Below are 18203 nucleotides of genomic sequence, written 5' to 3' on the forward strand. Positions count from 1 at the left end.
CACTCGTAGCTACAACTCAACACAAAATAAATACTGCAAAATACATTAAAACTTCAGAATGCTTGCCTGACAACTCATCCTGAATTTAATTCCACTGCTCTATCGATTGCTCCATACATCAGTCTCAATCTACCATCCTAGAAATCGTTTGTGCAGACGTAAAAATTGTGATTCGTGTAGACCGGCTCTGGTCCAACCCATCGGTTTCTGGGACTAATCAGATCGGTTTGAATGTGTTTGCATTTGAGAAGTCATCGGGGAGGACAAATTCAGAGGGCGTGGCGTTTGGCCGGAGCGATGTGGAGGGGTAGCCAGTCAAGCTGCAGAATGCTAAGTGTAGTTGCCCACTTGAAAAAAAAACTGGTTGAATCAGCGTAGTTTCCAAGTCATTTCAACAACAAAAAATTCTATGTGATGACGTTGACTCAGAGTGGAAAACTGATTGGATTTGCAAAAAGTCATCAACGTAAGGGAATTTAGTATTTTTTTCATCCAACTTTTCACCTAAATCCAATGACAATTGTGATATTTTTTGATTTCATGTTGAATTCACATTAGTTGACAACTCAACCAAATTTCTATCAAAACTAGACGCCTGTGCCCAGTGGGTGGTATATTCAGTTCACAGCATGGTTGGACAATAGGCAGGCTTGATGGCATTTTTGTTCAACTATTTGACTTTAGATGTTTGTTCGATGAGCTTTGCAGAAGTTGACAGTAACGATTGTGGAATGTTCCTTCAGAATGTGTTCTGATTCTTGTTTCTGTTCACCCTAAAGTTTCTTCTGGGGCTGCTGCTTTCACCTGATGGTTGGATTTAAAGAGACATGAGAACTAAAACAAACTGAAGTGATGTGTAGTGACTGTGTCTTAGAATAGTTTCATTAGGCTTGAGTGTATAAAACCTTAGGGACACCTTCTTAATATTGAGTTGCATCCCCTTTTGACTTCAGAACAACCTCAATTTGTCAGGGCATGGATGTGGCCCTTGTTGGCTCTAATGCTTCCCACAGTTGTGTCAAGTTCGCTGGATGTCCTTTGGGTGGTAGACCATTCTTGATACACATGGGAAACTGTTGCCTGTGAAAATCCCAGCAGAGTTGCAGTTTTTGACACTCAAACCAGTGTGACTGGCACCTACTACCATACCCTGTTCAAAGGCACTTCAATATTTTGTCTTGCCCATTCACCCTCTGAATGGCACACATACCCAATCCATGTCTCAAATGTCTCAAGGCTTAGAAATCCTTCTTTAACTTGTATCCTCCTCATCATCTACACTGATTTGAAGTGGATTTAACAGGTGACATCAATAAGGGATCATAGCTGTCAAATGGATTCACTTGGTCAGTAAATGTCATGGAAAGAGCAGGTATTCCTAATGTTTTGTATGCTATACTGTCAGAGTGGATTTCCAGTTTGTATTTGGTTCTATTTCAGGAGGTAGCCTATACGCTGGGTTAGTAAGGATGTTTGTTAGCCTACATAAATGCCTGATTTCAAACCTATAAAACACGTCTGGAGCTGGGTACCCCTCCAAATATGGTATTTTATATTTGTATGGTAAACTAACGCCAATAGCAGGCCTGTGATATTTGTGTGACTTAGCATGAATCTCAGACCAACTAAGGTCAGTAGAGTGGTCAGTTCAGCCTTACATTCACTGAATTCAACAAAAGAGCTGATAAACCTAAAGACTGAATCACTGTCAACAAGGATTGAGAATGTGTGTCCTGTGTGTATGTGTGTGTGCTAGGTTTCAATGTGTTGGTTATCCTACCAACACGGCAAACTAGTGCTGTAGTTTCTTTTGTTTTACAAAAAAACAGAGCAAACAATAAAAAGCAAATGACAATAAACTAACATTATGCATACGTATCAGTGAAAGTTTTAGGGGTGGCAGGGTAGCCTAGTGGTTAGAGCGTTGGACTAGTAACTGGAAGGTTGCAAGTTCAAACCCCCGAGCTGACAAAGTACAAATCTGTCGTTCTGCCCCTGAACAGGCAGTTAACCCACTGTTCCTAGGCCGTTATTGAAAATAGGAATTTGTTCTTAACTGACTTGCCTAGTTAAATAAAGGTGAAATTACAGGGGTTGTATGGTGTTGTCACAAGCTTCCCACAGACACTAAATTAGTCTTATCATCCAGAGAGGTTGCTTATCATCTCAACTATGATCTGCTGGGTCAAAAGTTCCCAAAACAAAGGTTACCATTGGTTAGGGGAGTCAATAATTCATTTTGCCAAAGCCTGAAGAGCCAGCCAGCCTACCTAAATAAAGTTCATCATTGAACGATGGGGTCAATAGTTCTCCAAACAAAGATCACCAGTGGACTTAACGGTTCCCCTAAACAAAGCTTTGCCATTGAACTTGGATCAACTGTCATCGCTCCAGGACCAGGTGTTAGGAGTTAAAGTTCCAAGATGGCGCAGCAGTGAAGACGTGTTTTGTTCGTCCTCTCATGTACTTTTGTATTTTTCGTATTTTTTGTATATATATTTCAATTTTATTTTCAATCTCTTTTCGAATTTTAATTCGATTATACCTTCCGGTAACCTGCCTCACCCAATGTGATATTTTAATTTTTAGAACACATTCAAGAACATTCAAGAACCTCCAGAAGCTAACCATCTAATTAACTACAAGCTATTTAGTCATTGTTAGCCACTGCTATCGGCTTTTACCTTCTGCACAGATACCAGCCCTGTTTTTAGCCTCGATAATAGTCGCTAGTCTACCAGTATCGGACTGTCTCTCCACAACAACGCTGGATTCCTACCATAATCCCTGGACCACTACTTCTGATCTTCACAGCTAGCTTGCAGCTAGCTAGCTCACAGCTTGCAGCTATCTAGCTCACAGCTAGCTTGTACTCACGTGGCACCCAGTACCGAAGCTATCCCTGAGGCCCACCTCCCGGCCTACTCAGCTGTTCACCCGAACCCCACTCATACATGGCTACAGCCCAATACTTCACCGGATCCTTGCTGTAAACTCTGGACCTTGGCACCGGATCACCGCTGCTACCGATTGGCTATAGTGGCTGACGCCACTGCCACGAAGCTAGCACCAGTTAGCCGGGAGCCAGGCGCATCTCCCGGCTAGCAAACTAAATTCTACAATACCTCTTTCGCCATCTGGCTTGGATTCTCTGTCAACACGGCACCCCGCTGCACCACCACGACTGGTCTGCTGATGAATACTCCATCCGCTGTGCCTTCAACCGGCCTCCGTCGGAGCAGACGCTCCTACTAACCTCGGGCTACTAACTTTAAACGCTGTGTCACCCGTGTGCTAGTGTAGTGGCGGCTTCCCTGTTCCATCTACTGCTGCCCCCTGGACACTATGATCACTTGGCTACATAGCTGATGCCTGCTGGACTGTCCATTAATCACGGTACCTCATTCTGTTTATTTATTTTTTATCTGTCGGCCCCTGCTGCGAATTTATGCTCTGTGTGTAGTTAATCTGACCCTCTCTGGCTAGTCATCGCTATTTTACCTGCTGTTGTTGTGTTAGCTGATTAGCTGTTGTTGTTTTAGCTAGCTCTCCCAATCAACACCTGCAATTACTTTATGCCTCGCTGTATGTCTCTCTCAAATGTCAATATGCCTTGTATACTGTTGTTCAGGTTAGTTATCATTGTTTTAGTTTACAATGGAGCCCCTAGTTCCACTCTTCATACCCCTGATACCTCCTTTGTCCCACCTCCCACACATGCTGTGACCTCACCCATTACAACCAGCATGTCCAGAGATACAACCTCTCTTATCATCACCCAGTGCCTGGGCTTACCTCCGCTGTACCCGCACCCCACCATGCCCCTGTCTGCGCATTATGCCCTGAATATATTCTACCACGCCCAGAGATGCCCTCAATCTCACACAAATCATCAAGGAACCCACCAGGTACAACCCTTAATCTGTAAACATGGGCACCCTCATAGATGTTAACCTGACCAACTGGCCCTCCAAGTACACCTCCGCTGTCTTCAATCAGGATCTCAGCGATCACTGCCTCATTGCCTGTATCCGCTACAGGTCCGCGGTCAAACGACCACCCCTCATCACTGTCAAACGCTCCCTAAAACACTTCTGCGAGCAGGCCTTTCCAATTGACCTGGCCCGGGTATCCTGGAAGGATATTGACCTCATCCCGTCAGTTGAGGATGCCTGGTAATTCTTTTAAAGTAACTTCCCCACCATCTTAGATAAGCATGCTCCGTTCAAAAAATGCAGAATTAAGAACAGATATAGCCCTTGGTTCACTCCAGACCTGATTCCCCTCGACCAGCACAAAAACATCCTGTGGCGGACTGCAATAGCATCAAATAGTCCCCGCAATATGCAACTGTTCAGAGAAGTCAGGAACCATTACACGCAGTCAGTCAGGAAAGCAAAGGCCAGCTTTTTCAAGCAGAAATTTGCATCCTGTAGCTCTAACTCCCAAAAGTTCTGGGACACTGTAAAGTCCATGGAGAACAAGAGCACCTCCTCCCAGTTGCCCACTGCACTGAGGCTAGGTAACACGGTCACCACTGATAAATCCATGATAATCGAAAATTTCAACAAGCATTTCTCAACAGCTGGCCATGCCTTCCTCCTAGCTACTCCAACCAAGTCAACAGACAGATCACTGACCATCTCGAATCCCACCGCACCTTTTCCGCTGTGCAATCTGGTTTCCGAGCCGGTCACGGGTGCACCTCATTCACGCTCAAGGTACTAAACAAAATCATAACCGCCATCGATTAAAGACAGTACTGTGCAGCCGTCTTCATCGACCTGGCCAAGGCTTTCGACTCTGTCAATCACCATATTCTTATCGGTAGATTCAGTAGCCTCGGTTTTTCTAATGACTGCCTTGCCTGGTTCACCAACTACTTTGCAGACAGAGTTCAGTGTGTTAAATCGGAGGGCATGTTGTCCGGTCCTCTGGTAGTCTCTATGGGGGTGCCACAGGGCTCAATTCTCGGGCCGACTCTTTTCTCTGTATATATCAATGATGTTGCTCTTGCTGGGCGATTCCCTGATCCACCTCTACGCAAACGACACCATTCTGTATACTTCTGGCCCTTCCTTGGACACTGTGCTATCTAACCTCCAATGCCATACAACACTCCTTCCGTGGCCTCCAACAATGCTTTTCAACCGTTCGCTGCCTGCACCCGCACGCCCGACTAGCATCACCACCCTGGATGGTTCCAACCTAGAATATGTGGACATCTATAAGTATCTAGGTGTCTGGCTAGACTGTAAATTCTCCTTCCAGACTCATATCAAACATCTCCAATCTGAAATCAAATCTAGTCGGCTTTCTATATCGCAACAAAGCCTCCTTCACTCACGCCGCCAAACTTACCCTAGTAAAACTGACTATCCTACCGATCCTCAACTTCGGCGATGTCATCTACAAAATAGCTTCCAATACTCTACTCAGCAAACTAGATGCAGTTTATCACAGTGCCATCCGTTTTGTTACTAAAGCACCTTATACCACCCACCACTGCGACCTGTATGCTCTAGTCGGCTGGCCCTCACTACATATTCGTCGCCAGACCCACTGGCTCCAGGTCATCTACAAGTCCATGCTAGGTAAAGCTCCGCCTTATCTCAGTTCACTGGTCACGATGGCAACACTCACCCGTAGCACGCGCTCCAGCAGGTGTAGCTCACTGATCATCCCTAAAGCCAACACCTCATTTGGCCGCCTTTCCTTCCAGTTCTCTGCTGCCTGTGACTGGAACGTAACTGCAAAAATCGCTGAAGTTGGAGACTTTTATCTCCCTCACCAACTTTAAACATCTGCTATTAGAGCAACTAACCGATCGCTGCAGCTGTACATAGTCTATCGGTAAATAGCCCACCCAATTTACCAACCTCATCCCCATACGGATTTTATTTATTTACTTTTCTGCTCTTTTGCACACCAGTATCTCTACCTTCACATGACCATCTGATCATTTATCACTCCAGTGTTATTCTGCTAAATTGTAATTATTCGCCTACCTCCTCATGCCTTTTGCACACAATGTATATAGACTCTTTTTTTTCTACTGTGTTATTGACTTGTTTATTGTTTACTCCATGTGTAACTCTGTGTTGTTGTCTGTTCACACTGCTATGCTTTATCTTGGCCAGGTCACAGTTGTAAATGAGAACTTGTTCTCAACTAGCCTACCTGGTTAAATAAAGGTGAAAAAAGGCAGAATCTGAAATGGCAGCCTATTCCCTAAACCCCGAGTCGGTATTCCCTTCGACCTCGCCCAACAATTGGGGAAAACAAACATTCTTTCCCGTTGACCCCCATTGTAAAAGAGCCAACTTCGGCTTAGATTTTTTGTTATACAGAAATAACAAGAAATGCTGAAAAGCTGCTGTGCTGGTCAATGTAACCAGGTAAGAAATCCCATGAGAAGAGCCCTGTGGTTTCAGGTTTTCGATGTGGAAGACTGGAGACTCGGGGTCCAAGTAGGGAAAACATTTAATCACAGGTAAGACATTTGTTCAGTGTAGTCTGTTTGCTAGTTGAGTTCCACTCACTACTTGTAGCTTTATAGTCCGTTTGTTTGCGTTGTTGTTCTTGGCTAGCGTGGCTAACGTTAGCGCCGTCACGAAATGGGGCATTAGGGAAGCCCTACAATATTACGTTTTTCTAAGGAGTGAGAACGCTTGGGAGCAGGCAATGCTGAAAAGTAATCTTTAGACATGTATTTTTCTTAAATGTCGTTTTTTAATTGACTAAAACAAGCAGACAAAAAGAAAATTGCATTTGAAAAAGGTCAGTTTTTGCTGTTATCCAATTGGGTAACCACGGGTTGTTTCACTCACAGGCGGGCTGGGCCGCAACGTTCTATTTAATACCGACTGGGACTATACAGTGTACTATTTTTGAACAGGGTTCACATAGGGCTCTGGTCAAAAGTAATGCTCTACAGATGTAGGATCTTCATTTGAGCCAGTTTGCTATAGCTGGACAAAAATCCTGTCGCGTTGTGAATTATTATGTGGATTATAATTAACTGACATTTTTGGGGGGGTTAATACATTATTTGTAAGGGAAAATCAAATATGAAATCAAGGTGAATTTACAAACTTCAGAAGTCCTTTTAAACCTTAAATACAGTTTTACATTTCCTCTATTGCAGGAAAGTTCTCTTGCAAAAGTGTGATCAATGTAAGATCCTACATTCATAGATCCTACTGGTGTTCAACCTTCCCAAGTTCTCTCACGTCACCCCGCTCCTCCGCTCTCTCCACTGGCTTCCAGTTGAAGCTCGCATCCGCTACAAGACCATGGTGCTTGCCTACGGAGCTGTGAGGGGAACGGCACCTCAGTACCTCCAGGCTCTGATCAGGCCCTACACCCAAACAAGGGCACTGCGTTCATCCACCTCTGGCCTGCTCGCCTCCCTACCACTGAGGAAGTACAGTTCCCGCTCAGCCCAGTCAAAACTGTTCGCTGCTCTGGCCCCCCAATGGTGGAACAAACTCCCTCACGACGCCAGGACAGCGGAGTCAATCACCACCTTCCGGAGACACCTGAAACCCCACCTCTTTAAGGAATACCTAGGATAGGATAAAGTAATCCTTCTCACCCCCCTTAAAAGACCTAGATGCACTATTGTAAAGTGGCTGTTCCACTGGATGTCATAAGGTGAAAGCATCAATTTGTAAGTCGCTCTGGATAAGAGCGTCTGCTAAATGACTTAAATGTAAATGTAAATGTAAATGTATGAAGGGAATAGGGTGCAATTTCAGACACAACCAAAGCCTGCGTGCTTTTTATATTAGACATAGTTTTGATGGGCAAAGTGTCAGTTCAGCAACTCTGCAAAACCAGAGTTAGAGTCCAAGTCCAGACACAGATTGGCTGTAAGCTTGGGTGTGGGGTATGGTCCAAGCCTACGTGGGTCTGGGTGTTTGGGGGACTAGGAGTCAGTAGCAGCAGGGCTATTGTTATGGCTACATTGTATCTGTGCATTGAACAGGAAAACACAGGACCCAAATAAATCATTCAAATGTAGGGATCATACAGGTTCCACATCTGGCTCCTCAGGCTTCCTCTAACACAATGCCAAGCATATGAGACATAAGACCCGAATAAGGATGAAGGCAACTGGCTCAGGTTATCCATGAATCATACAGCCCAGGTGTGGGCAACTTTAATGTGGTAGGGGCCACAAAAAAACTGAACGCATAATGAGGGGCCACAGTTGTGAGCAAAACCTTTTAGCATCCCCTCTCCTCCTGAGAGAACAGAGCCATTTTTTAAGTTTTAAAGTTATTTTTTGCACATTTTGACATGGGGCGTAGAGATAATTTTGTAGTTTTAAAGCCCGTTTGCTGCAATTCTACACATTTTGCCATGGGGTGGAGAGAATTTACAATTTTATAACTAATTTCATGCAATTCTACTCATTTTTTGTGCTGTTTTACAGATCATTTCCAAACATTCTACACATTTTTTCATAGGATGGAGAGAAATGTTAGCAGTTTTTGATATGATATCTGAGTGAGACCGACTAACAAAATCAATGGGGGCCCCCGGCAGCTAATTTAACCAAGATTAATACGTTTAGATAGCTGGTCGCTAGACTCATTTACCAATCGGGAAAAAATAGCTGACATGGGCTAATTGAGTAACTATCAGTGACTGACAACAAGAGAAAAACTGGTGATGCACAACCAAATTTCTAAATTGCACCTTGTGTATTTGTCACGTATCCCTCTGGAACTTTCATTACAAACACCTGGCCCCTATTCCCAGTGATTAGTAATTGTATAAGTGTGTCCTTGGTTTAACATTGTCCTGTCGATTATTGTTACTATGTCCGTTGGTGCGTGTGAGTACCTGCGCTGTGTGTTTTGGCTTTCGTGCCATTATGGATTGCGCAGATGATTACGGGTCTCGTCTCATGTGTTAATCATTGTGCGAGTGTGTTATTTATTTGAGGTACTCCTCGCTCTTTTGTTTGGGTTTCAACCCTGTGTTTTTGTATAGTGTTTGTTTGGTCCCTGTGCCTTTACAGGGCACTCCGTAATTTGGTTACAATAAAAAACCCTACTACCCATTCCTGCGTCTGTCTCCCGAATCTCTTTATACCAACGTGACAGTATTCTACTATTCTAACTTGTAACAGTAAGTTGAGACCCCGACTGAGTTTTTTTAGTTGTAGAAATTTACCAGAGGGCCTTCAAAAGTTGCCAATTCCTGATATAGCCTAACATATGAATTATTATGTTATGTTTGTTATCAAAACTGCCAAATTGTGAGGGATAATTTATATTAAAAGTTGCACTAGCCTACTTCTGCAAATGTAGATAAATACACTGGTTATGATGTCGTGTAAATGCCTGCAGAAAACCTCAATGGAAGTCCACTGAAAGCAAGTGAAATATATTCAGCTAGGTCTTCAATCTAATCCAGTCAGTCTCCCAAAGAAGACTTACTCAACAGTAATCATTTCAAATGTATGTTGAAGATGTAGGCTACTAACAATGTTTTGAAAATAAATCTGTAATATTTTTATTGAACAGTCCCTAAACTCCCATCCCTGGCTGTGAGATATTTGTCCACACAGTGACCGCAGTGCTGTGGGGTTATGGAATAACAAGGTGCTCCATGCATTATTAATGGAAGCTCGACCATGAATCTGTTTAGAATAATATCAGCCATTTCCCTCCGCCTCATTACTGTGTGTTTTTAAGCATGTGTTTGGTCGCCATGGACACCCCACTCTACAACATTCTCCCCCCCACCTCCCTCCAACCACCCTCTCCTATTGAGATTCAGATCATGAACAGCACTTGCTGTTTTTAATTTTCATTTCATCATAAGCGCTTTTAGACTGTTGCCAGAGCTTATTTGCAGTTTTTCTGCAGACCTCTTCACTACTGCCTTCTGACAGGACAGATGCTGCAATTAATCACGCCGGGCAGAGAAATGGGCATCGTTGCTCCACACAGAGATGAAGAGCCACTCACTACACACTACAGCATCAGCAGCCAGCCCTCAAAACCCAAATTACAAATGCCTTTTCAAACTAACTAATTGAATACAAAGCCACATTTAGAAAATTATATCAATCGGTGGTATAAAATATGCATTAGTTTTATTTCACAATTTTTTTTCCAGGTCCAGATTTATTTCACAATTGGTTTATGATAAACGTCACTCCCCCCTACGTAGTCTAATGGCTTTTCTGCTCATTGTGGATATATGATAATTATTGTTTGCCAGTCTTCCCTCCCCCACTCATTCACCATGTTGATGTAAGCCCTGATGATTGGGTGCGGCAGGGTATCCTAGTGGTTAGAGCGTTGGACTAGTAACCGGAAGGTTGCAAGTTCAAATCCCCGAGCTAACAAGGTACAAATCTGTCGTTCTGCCCCTGAACAGGCAGTTAACCCACTGTTCCTAGGCAGTCATTGACAATAAGAATTTGTTCTTAACTGACTTGCCTAGTTAAATAAGATAGCCTATCATTTTTTAAATTTTAAAATTTTATCTTAGAAATGAAGTAGTTAATATGTGGTGGTACGAAACGGTTAGTTCCTGGTGAAGAAGGAGTCAGAATCCAAAACATTTGTCAGTGAGAATGAGGACTGTTATTGAGACAAGCACCAGTTACATGCTGACTCTTTCCAGTCTCAACACTGTTTGTTTGACACAGTTACAATGGTTGGTACTCCATGTTGAAATCACAGAGAAACATCTACAAACTATAATAATGGCAACAGGAGAAGTAGGTTTTATATCCCTGCATCGTTATTATTATTATTATTATTAAACGTCTTATTTACTCCATATAAAGCATACAAATCACTTTTTTTTTTAAATGATCTTGAAATAATTCTATACATAAATATTGTTTTTCTTTTCACATTTTTCAAAAATAAGGAGACTTCATACAAAATTATGGCTAATATCATGGCTTATAGTATAATAGAGTATAATATCATGGCTAATTATACTATTATGGCTAATAGTATAATAGATGGAATGTCTCTGGTTGTGTTTTCATTTAAACTCAAATGTTAAATTAAATGTCCTATTAAGAGCTCAAAAACAAGTAGAATATTCATACTAAAATGCATTTATTCTATGGACAGTTTTAAGAAAGCAGTTGGATTTTTATCTAAGCAAAATACAAACAAATGAATTGTTGCTATTATAACTCATAAAAAAAGTATAAAAGAGCAGAAATGCACTACGTGATATAGCAATCAGGTCATTTTACCAATGTTTTAATTACAGCCTCACATATTAAAACTTTACAACAGGTGATATGAAAAATGTACAACGCTTCTCTTTTCATCATGGATATATCACTTAATCTGGCAAGAAAATACCCTCATTGCCTTTTCAATTGGCTCTGACAGTGCAACAAAGTGTCTGCTACTTCTTCTGTTTACTTTTGATAAGTTTTGTAGTATCAAGGAGTACGTAGTGTAAAAATACATCAATCAATCATGAAACCATCAACCTTGATCGTGGAATTATTCATTTACCATAAAATATCCCCTTTATCACACCAAATAAAAACATAATTTAATTCTTAAACATTTGAGGTAAAAACAAATACATAAAAGGAGGATTTTTTGGAGTGCCAGTTTTACACACACTTTTTGAACAAATGGGTATTTTAGTGGAAAGAGGAGGTCCCCAACTCTACAAAACACTTACAGCAGGTTACATTTACAGTTTGATGACATAGGATGACATAAATGATCTTATGGCAGTTTATGTCTCTGTCTGTCCATTCCTCCATTCCTCCATCCAGCAACCCCCACAATCCCCCATCCCCAAGACATTTTTCAGTTCCCTTTTTCCTTAAGATATTGTCTCTTGCCTTCATGCCATAGGATGAATGCACTCAGATATCACATTGGCCTGAAATGCATGATGGTTTAATGGAGAGTTTCCTTTAGACAATTTGTTAAACAGTTACATCTGCAGGAATGTAGGGCAAGAGAAAAATGGGGAAAAAGGTAGAAAGTCTCATAATATACTGGCCAGTGTGGAAACAAGTTTAATGTGTGGGTTACTGGTCTCCAGTATTGTACCTGTAAGTCATTCAGTTCAGGTGTTCTTCTCTGGGAGAGGTTAGAGCTGCAAAACAAAATGCCTGTTGAAATCCATTCATTGTGTCCAGTAGTTGGGCTGAAATGACAACTTTGACCTCATAAATAAAGCTTTATCATTAAATAAAAACAGGGCATTCCTTCCCCTGTGTGAGTCAGGTACACCAGTCCTTTCACAAATGTGCCCAAAGTCAGTTTTGAATTGACAATTGAGCGGAGACAAACAAACAAACAATAAACAATCAATGGGCATTTGCCTACCGACTTATCCTCATAGCGCAGCCTATTTTATAGACAAAATCCAGCTAAGTTATCTGCCCCTTTACATGTCTACGTAGGTATTCATATCCGTCTATAACAATGGACAAGTTCTTTGTAAAACATTCTAATTCTTACACACTTCTTAAGTGTAACTTAGAAAAGCAACGTGGAAATTATGCTTTTATTTCTATTCCTCTTCTTTGAGATAAGATAGATATCTTCCATTCATTTGGCTCAGTAGATGGAGACCTGGGACAGAACCTGGGCGTGGGCCTGGATCTGGGAGGGGTGTGGCTGCTGGGGGCGGGTTGGGGACTGCCCATGGAGGCGGAGCCCCCCACAGATTGAGGTGTGCTGGGTGAGTGTTGTGGTGGGGAACACTGGGACTGGTGCTGTTGCTGCTGTTGTTGGAGATGCTGCTGCATCTGCTGCTGGTGAAGCTGCTGCATCTGCATCTGGTGGAGTTGCAGTTGCTGTTGCTGCATATCATGCCTCTGCTGCTGCTGCTGCTGCTGTTGTTGTTGTTGTTGTTGTTGCTGTGCTGTATGTTGTGTTGCTGCAGCTGCTGCTGGAGGTGGTGCTGGAAATGCTGATGCTGCATCTGCTGCTGGATCTGCTGGTGGTGCATCTGCTGCTGCTGCATCTGGTGGTGCTGCAGATGTTGCTGCATCTGCTGCTGCTGTGTTTGCTGCTGCTGCAGCTGCTGCATGTGCCCCCCCACGCCACCCTGCATGGGCGGGCTCATCTGGGACACCGTGGGCTGGGCCCCGGCCACCATGGCCCCTCCTCCACCACCTCCACCCATCTGGTTCAGCAGCTGGGATGGCACACCGTTGGTCATGTTCTGGTGCTGCACCGTCACCGAGGTCACGATCTGGTTGCCCCCCAGCCTCATCTGCAGCGGCTTGGGGGCGATGGCCCGTGGCATGCCGTTCTGGAGAGCCTGGGCCATGGAGGACATAGAGGACATGGACGGGTGCTGGGAGAGTGGGGAAGGCAGCATCAGACCTGGGGACAGGCTGGTGGAGGCCAGGGTCTGCTGGACTGAACGGATGGTCTGAGCCTCTGCTGATTCCTGGGCAGCCTGGAAGTGAAACAACAGCATGTTAGATACAGACTAGGAATGGACACTAGACTTACTCACAAAATAAATGTTTATTTCGACAATAGCCTGAGGTAACAACGTAAAGCTATAAATCCTCTAACTTTCTAAGATTGCAATCTTGAAAAGATTCAGGATCTGCATGCAGCCCGTGAATATCTAAGTTTACTACTTGTCACAATGAAATTCAAATCAAATCAATGTTTCTTTTGCGCAGGATACTGCTGATATAAACGGTACAGTGAAATGCAGCGCTCCTCAACAATGCAGTACAAATATCAATATCAATTATCATCAAGTCAAATCAAAAATATAACAAGTCAGAAATAAAAACTAGGGGTCTTAGGCTTCTTCCCAGCAGTTCACACTTCTGTTGGGTGAAAAGTAAAAGAAAGCAGTGTCTCACCTTTGAAACCAGGCTGGCGCGGTAGGCAGCGAGGGCTTTTAAATATTCCTTTTTAGCAGCCTCTGTTTTGCTTTTATAGCCCTGTTATGACAAGACGGACAGGTGTGAATGACAGGTGACAAACAAAGGATCACTCTGTAAAGAGATACAACATCTAAATGCAGGCATAGGCAGCACAATATATCTGACTAAACAGCCTTCTACTTTTGATGTCTATATTCATCGATTTATTTCTGTAGCTCTCCACATATTGATTGGGAAAATAGCGGGCAGGAGAAATTATACAATCTGACTTCATGCATCCCCTTAGAGCAATTACTGCTAATTACTGATCATCATGCATTTGCTTCTCAATCAGATATAAAAGTCAAGGGCCAGTATTCACAAAGCATCTCAGAGTAGAAGTGCTCATTCAGGATCTCCCCTGTCCTGTTCATATATAATCGTATTCAGTATGATCTAAAAGGCTAAACCGATTCTATATCAACACTCCTAGTCTGAGATGCTAGGGCTGTGTTTACACAGGCATCCCAATTCAGATTTTTTTTCTTTTCCAATAATTGGTCTTTTGATTCATCACAGATCTTTTCACATCAGATCTTTTTCAGAACTGAAGATCAGAATTTATCTGAAAAAAAAGATCAGAATTGGGCTGCCTGTGTAAACACAGCCTTTGTGAATGCAGACCCAGTGGTGTAAATGTCATAGTGTAGGATTGCTCTGACAGATAATGATGGATTACCTGCTTCTGTTCCTCTCCCAAGCCATCCCACATGGAGGCCACTATCTTGGAAACCTCTCCGAAGGTGGCGTTGGGGTTTTGACCCTTAATGGCGGCCTGTGTGTCTCTGAAGAACAGGGCGTAGGCTGAAACTGGCTTCTGGGGCTCGTTGGGGTCCTTCTTCTTCTTCTTCTTGGGGGTCTTGGGCTTCTTCCCAGCATCTGGCGCTGGGCGCTTTTCTCCTGCCATTACCTGTTACAAGAAGAGTGATCTGGTTTAGACAGATGAATGTAATTCAATGGTGACTTGTTGTAGTGCCAGAGGAATGTGCATGTGACACTTTACTAACACAACCACCTTCAACAAATGCATATGAATATCAAGCAGTCACTGTGCTATTCAATCAGGTCTATTTCACACTAAAGTGAGCACAGTTTTAGTGCAGCCTTCTTCAAAATGTGTTTTTATTTAAGGCCCTTTCATAGAGTTGTCCTCACTCACCCTATTGTCCTGGTCTTGGTCGTCCTCGTTGATAGAGCTGGAGGGTGAGGGCGTGGCCGACTTGCTGGCTGGTGGTGAGGGCGAAGTATGGGGGATTTTGGGTCCTGTCATGTTCAAGCCTAGCTGGGCACTGAGCTGGGACTGGTTGATGGTGGTCAGCTGGTTCCGGGACATCATACCATGGGGGTTGTTCATGCTGATGATGGATCTCATGACCATGGCGGGGTTAGGGGGGTATTGGCGGAGGTGGCCCTGCATGTTCTGAATCAGAGGAGAAAGAGAGGGAAAAGTCAGTAAATATGACAGCATCTTGTAAGAGACTGTACTGTATTTGTAGCCTGGTCCCAGATATGTTTGTGCTATATAGCTATTTGTTTGGCATGACAACCAAATAGGAGTTGGCTATACAGCACAAACATATATTGGACCAGAGCATAACAGAACAAAAATCTGGTCATCACATTCTTCCAGACTGCCACATGGCCAGAATGCATCACATAACATAACACATGGCCCTGGGTCTTTAACTTCTCCCATTATCAACTATGATGAATTATCTTGAAACCTGAGTAGCCAGTTTGATCTGCCATTAATAAATAGCTTCACAGCTCAATTGATACAGTTCACAACACTCTATTGTATGGAAATCTGTGGCACAGCTTTGACTGCTCAGACCTTGGTGTATAATGGACTGAGTTAGTACCCTTGAGATGGTTAGGCTACATAACCTCAAATGCCAGGACAAAAAATAAAGATTGTGCAAGTCACGATTTGTATGCACAATGACTACCTCGAAAATATATTTTGGATTTAATGCCCATACAACAAATAAAAATGTTATACATTTCTGTGAAATCTGACATTTTGAAGGTAATAAATTTGCCCTAGCTGGCAGATGGGGGCCCAAATGATACCTTCTCCATTATGTTTAAAGATTAAATGCTATCTGCTGGCAGGTTTCATAGATCATACTTTAACTGCCAAAGAGTGAAAATATATTTATATATAATCAACTCTATAATTCAACTGTCTGAAGGGATACGATTGGCGTGTCATGGGCATTTTTCTTCCTCTTTATACAATGCTGAGTATATGATAACATCAATACCATCTTCATATTTTCTAATATATCTTCCAGATAAAACATTATGCTTTTCAAAATCTCTTTGTGTAAAGGGAGAGGTAGATGTTTGCATTGAGAATTCCACTGAGGATGAAATTACATGGCCTGTCATTCTCTCAGAGGGGAGAATGATCAGGGATGCAGCGGAGCTGACAGGGAATAGTGAAAAATAACCAAACACAACAAAAATGTGATTTGTTTAGGAGGTGTGTTTGTGTGGTGTGTGTGTTCGTGTGTTCTCCCTGAGTAACATCCATCTGGTATTCAGCAGCAGCACAAACTCCATCTCTCCCAACATCAACACATCATATACCCACACACCTTGCTTTATTGAGAGAACCTTACGAACCCTGTCTTCAAAACAATATTCAAACACCTTCTCAGAACAGAAACATATTGAATTTACAATAAATTGGTCTCCCATCTTTCTCATGTGCCATGTCTACTACCTATCATAAATCAGTCTACAAGGCAGATATGTATTCAATATTTACATAGAAATACTCCACCAGAGACGGAATAGAATACAATTTAATGATGCAAACATGCAAACCATTCAATTCACTCTTTGAATAAATAGTGAAATAAAACATGCCAACCATTCAATTCTCTCTTTGAATAAATAGTGAAATAAAACGTGCCAACCATTCAATTCTCTCTTTGAATAAATAGTGAAATAAAACGTGCCAACCATTCAATTCTCTCTTTGAATAAATAGTGAAATAAAACATGCCAACCATTCAATTCTCTCTTTGAATAAATAGTGAAATAAAACATGCCAACCATTCAATTCACTCTTTGAATAAATAGTGAAATAAAACATGCCAACCATTCAATTCGCTCTTTGAATAAATAGTGAAATAAAACATGCCAACCATTCAATTCGCTCTTTGAATAAATGATGAAATAAACTCGAGCAATGGGATAACGATGTAATGTTGATTTACATATCTTCATTTTTCAAATGTTCCACTTGATGTGTAAGTCTCATTGTCACCTCCAGTAGTGAGCTACAGTAAGTTAGTGCTCTGAGTGACTCTCTGCTCATTGAGAGCATTACAGATGAAACACACTGAGCTCTTTAGCCATGACCATCTGTGTAACAACATTTCAACACAATATCACAATGATGCAATATCACTTAGAGCAATGACACATCATGCCATTTGTGTCAAATGTTGAGTTTTCTTCATAACAGCTACGGCCCTGCCCTATTCAAAGATCGTTTGCCTTTCAAAATGTATCTTGTGTTTGCTGGCTTTGGTGATAGTTGGCATTTTTGTAAATGGGTTTGTGGTGAAATAGCTTACACTAGTGTTACAATAATATCACCAAACCAAGATTGCTATACAGACTATAGTGGTATAATATTATAAACTTGACTGCTGGCTATAAATACATCTACGGCTCTTTAAGGCTCACAACTACTTACCTAAAAGAGTGAGTGATTCATGTAATCTATATGAAAAATATATACATTTGCTATGCAACTACAGTGTAAAAAAAAGTACCATGTATATAAAATGTGTGTAACATATATGCTGTATGTAACAAAAAAGCTGTACAAACAAAGTTTGAAGAGGAGTGAGTGATTATAGAGTAGGTGAACATACCCTAGCTTAGGCCTAATGTTAACACATCTATGTTAACCATACTATCAAAACACCCCTGGATAATACTAGTCCCTGAGAAAGGGCTACAGTGGTTGTGAATGTATTGTGTGAATCTGCAACAAGTCTGTTAATTTATGTCCTTCTGTCCTCTCAGTTGCATTTTAATTAGAATATTGGATACGTCCCAAATGGCACCCTATTCTTTATATAGTGCACTACTTTTAACCAGGGCCCATAGTGCACTATGTTGGGAATAGGGTGCCTTTGGGACGCAGATATTGTCTGCAGTCACAGCAGACATCTAAGAAGACAGCTTGATAGTCATCATAAATCTGTAAATAAGTCCTTATCTTGAATGCACAGTGGCCAGATGTGACAAGTGGGGCAGCA

General features: G+C 42.1%; 1 protein-coding gene across 1 annotated transcript in view; it reads right to left on the reverse strand.

The window, feature by feature from the left end:
- Positions 1–11082: 11082 nt before the first annotated feature.
- Positions 11083–18203, reverse strand: part of LOC115113772 (TOX high mobility group box family member 3-like) — a 69208-nt gene continuing 62087 nt past the window's right edge. The window contains 6 exon segments of the mRNA XM_029641754.2: positions 11083–12652; positions 12655–12886; positions 12889–13431; positions 13856–13936; positions 14598–14828; positions 15078–15338. Coding sequence (XP_029497614.2) covers positions 12582–12652; positions 12655–12886; positions 12889–13431; positions 13856–13936; positions 14598–14828; positions 15078–15338 — 1419 coding nt within the window. The 3' untranslated portion in view covers positions 11083–12581.

Source organism: Oncorhynchus nerka, linkage group LG28, assembly GCF_034236695.1.
Source record: "Oncorhynchus nerka isolate Pitt River linkage group LG28, Oner_Uvic_2.0, whole genome shotgun sequence".
NCBI lineage: Eukaryota > Metazoa > Chordata > Actinopteri > Salmoniformes > Salmonidae > Oncorhynchus > Oncorhynchus nerka.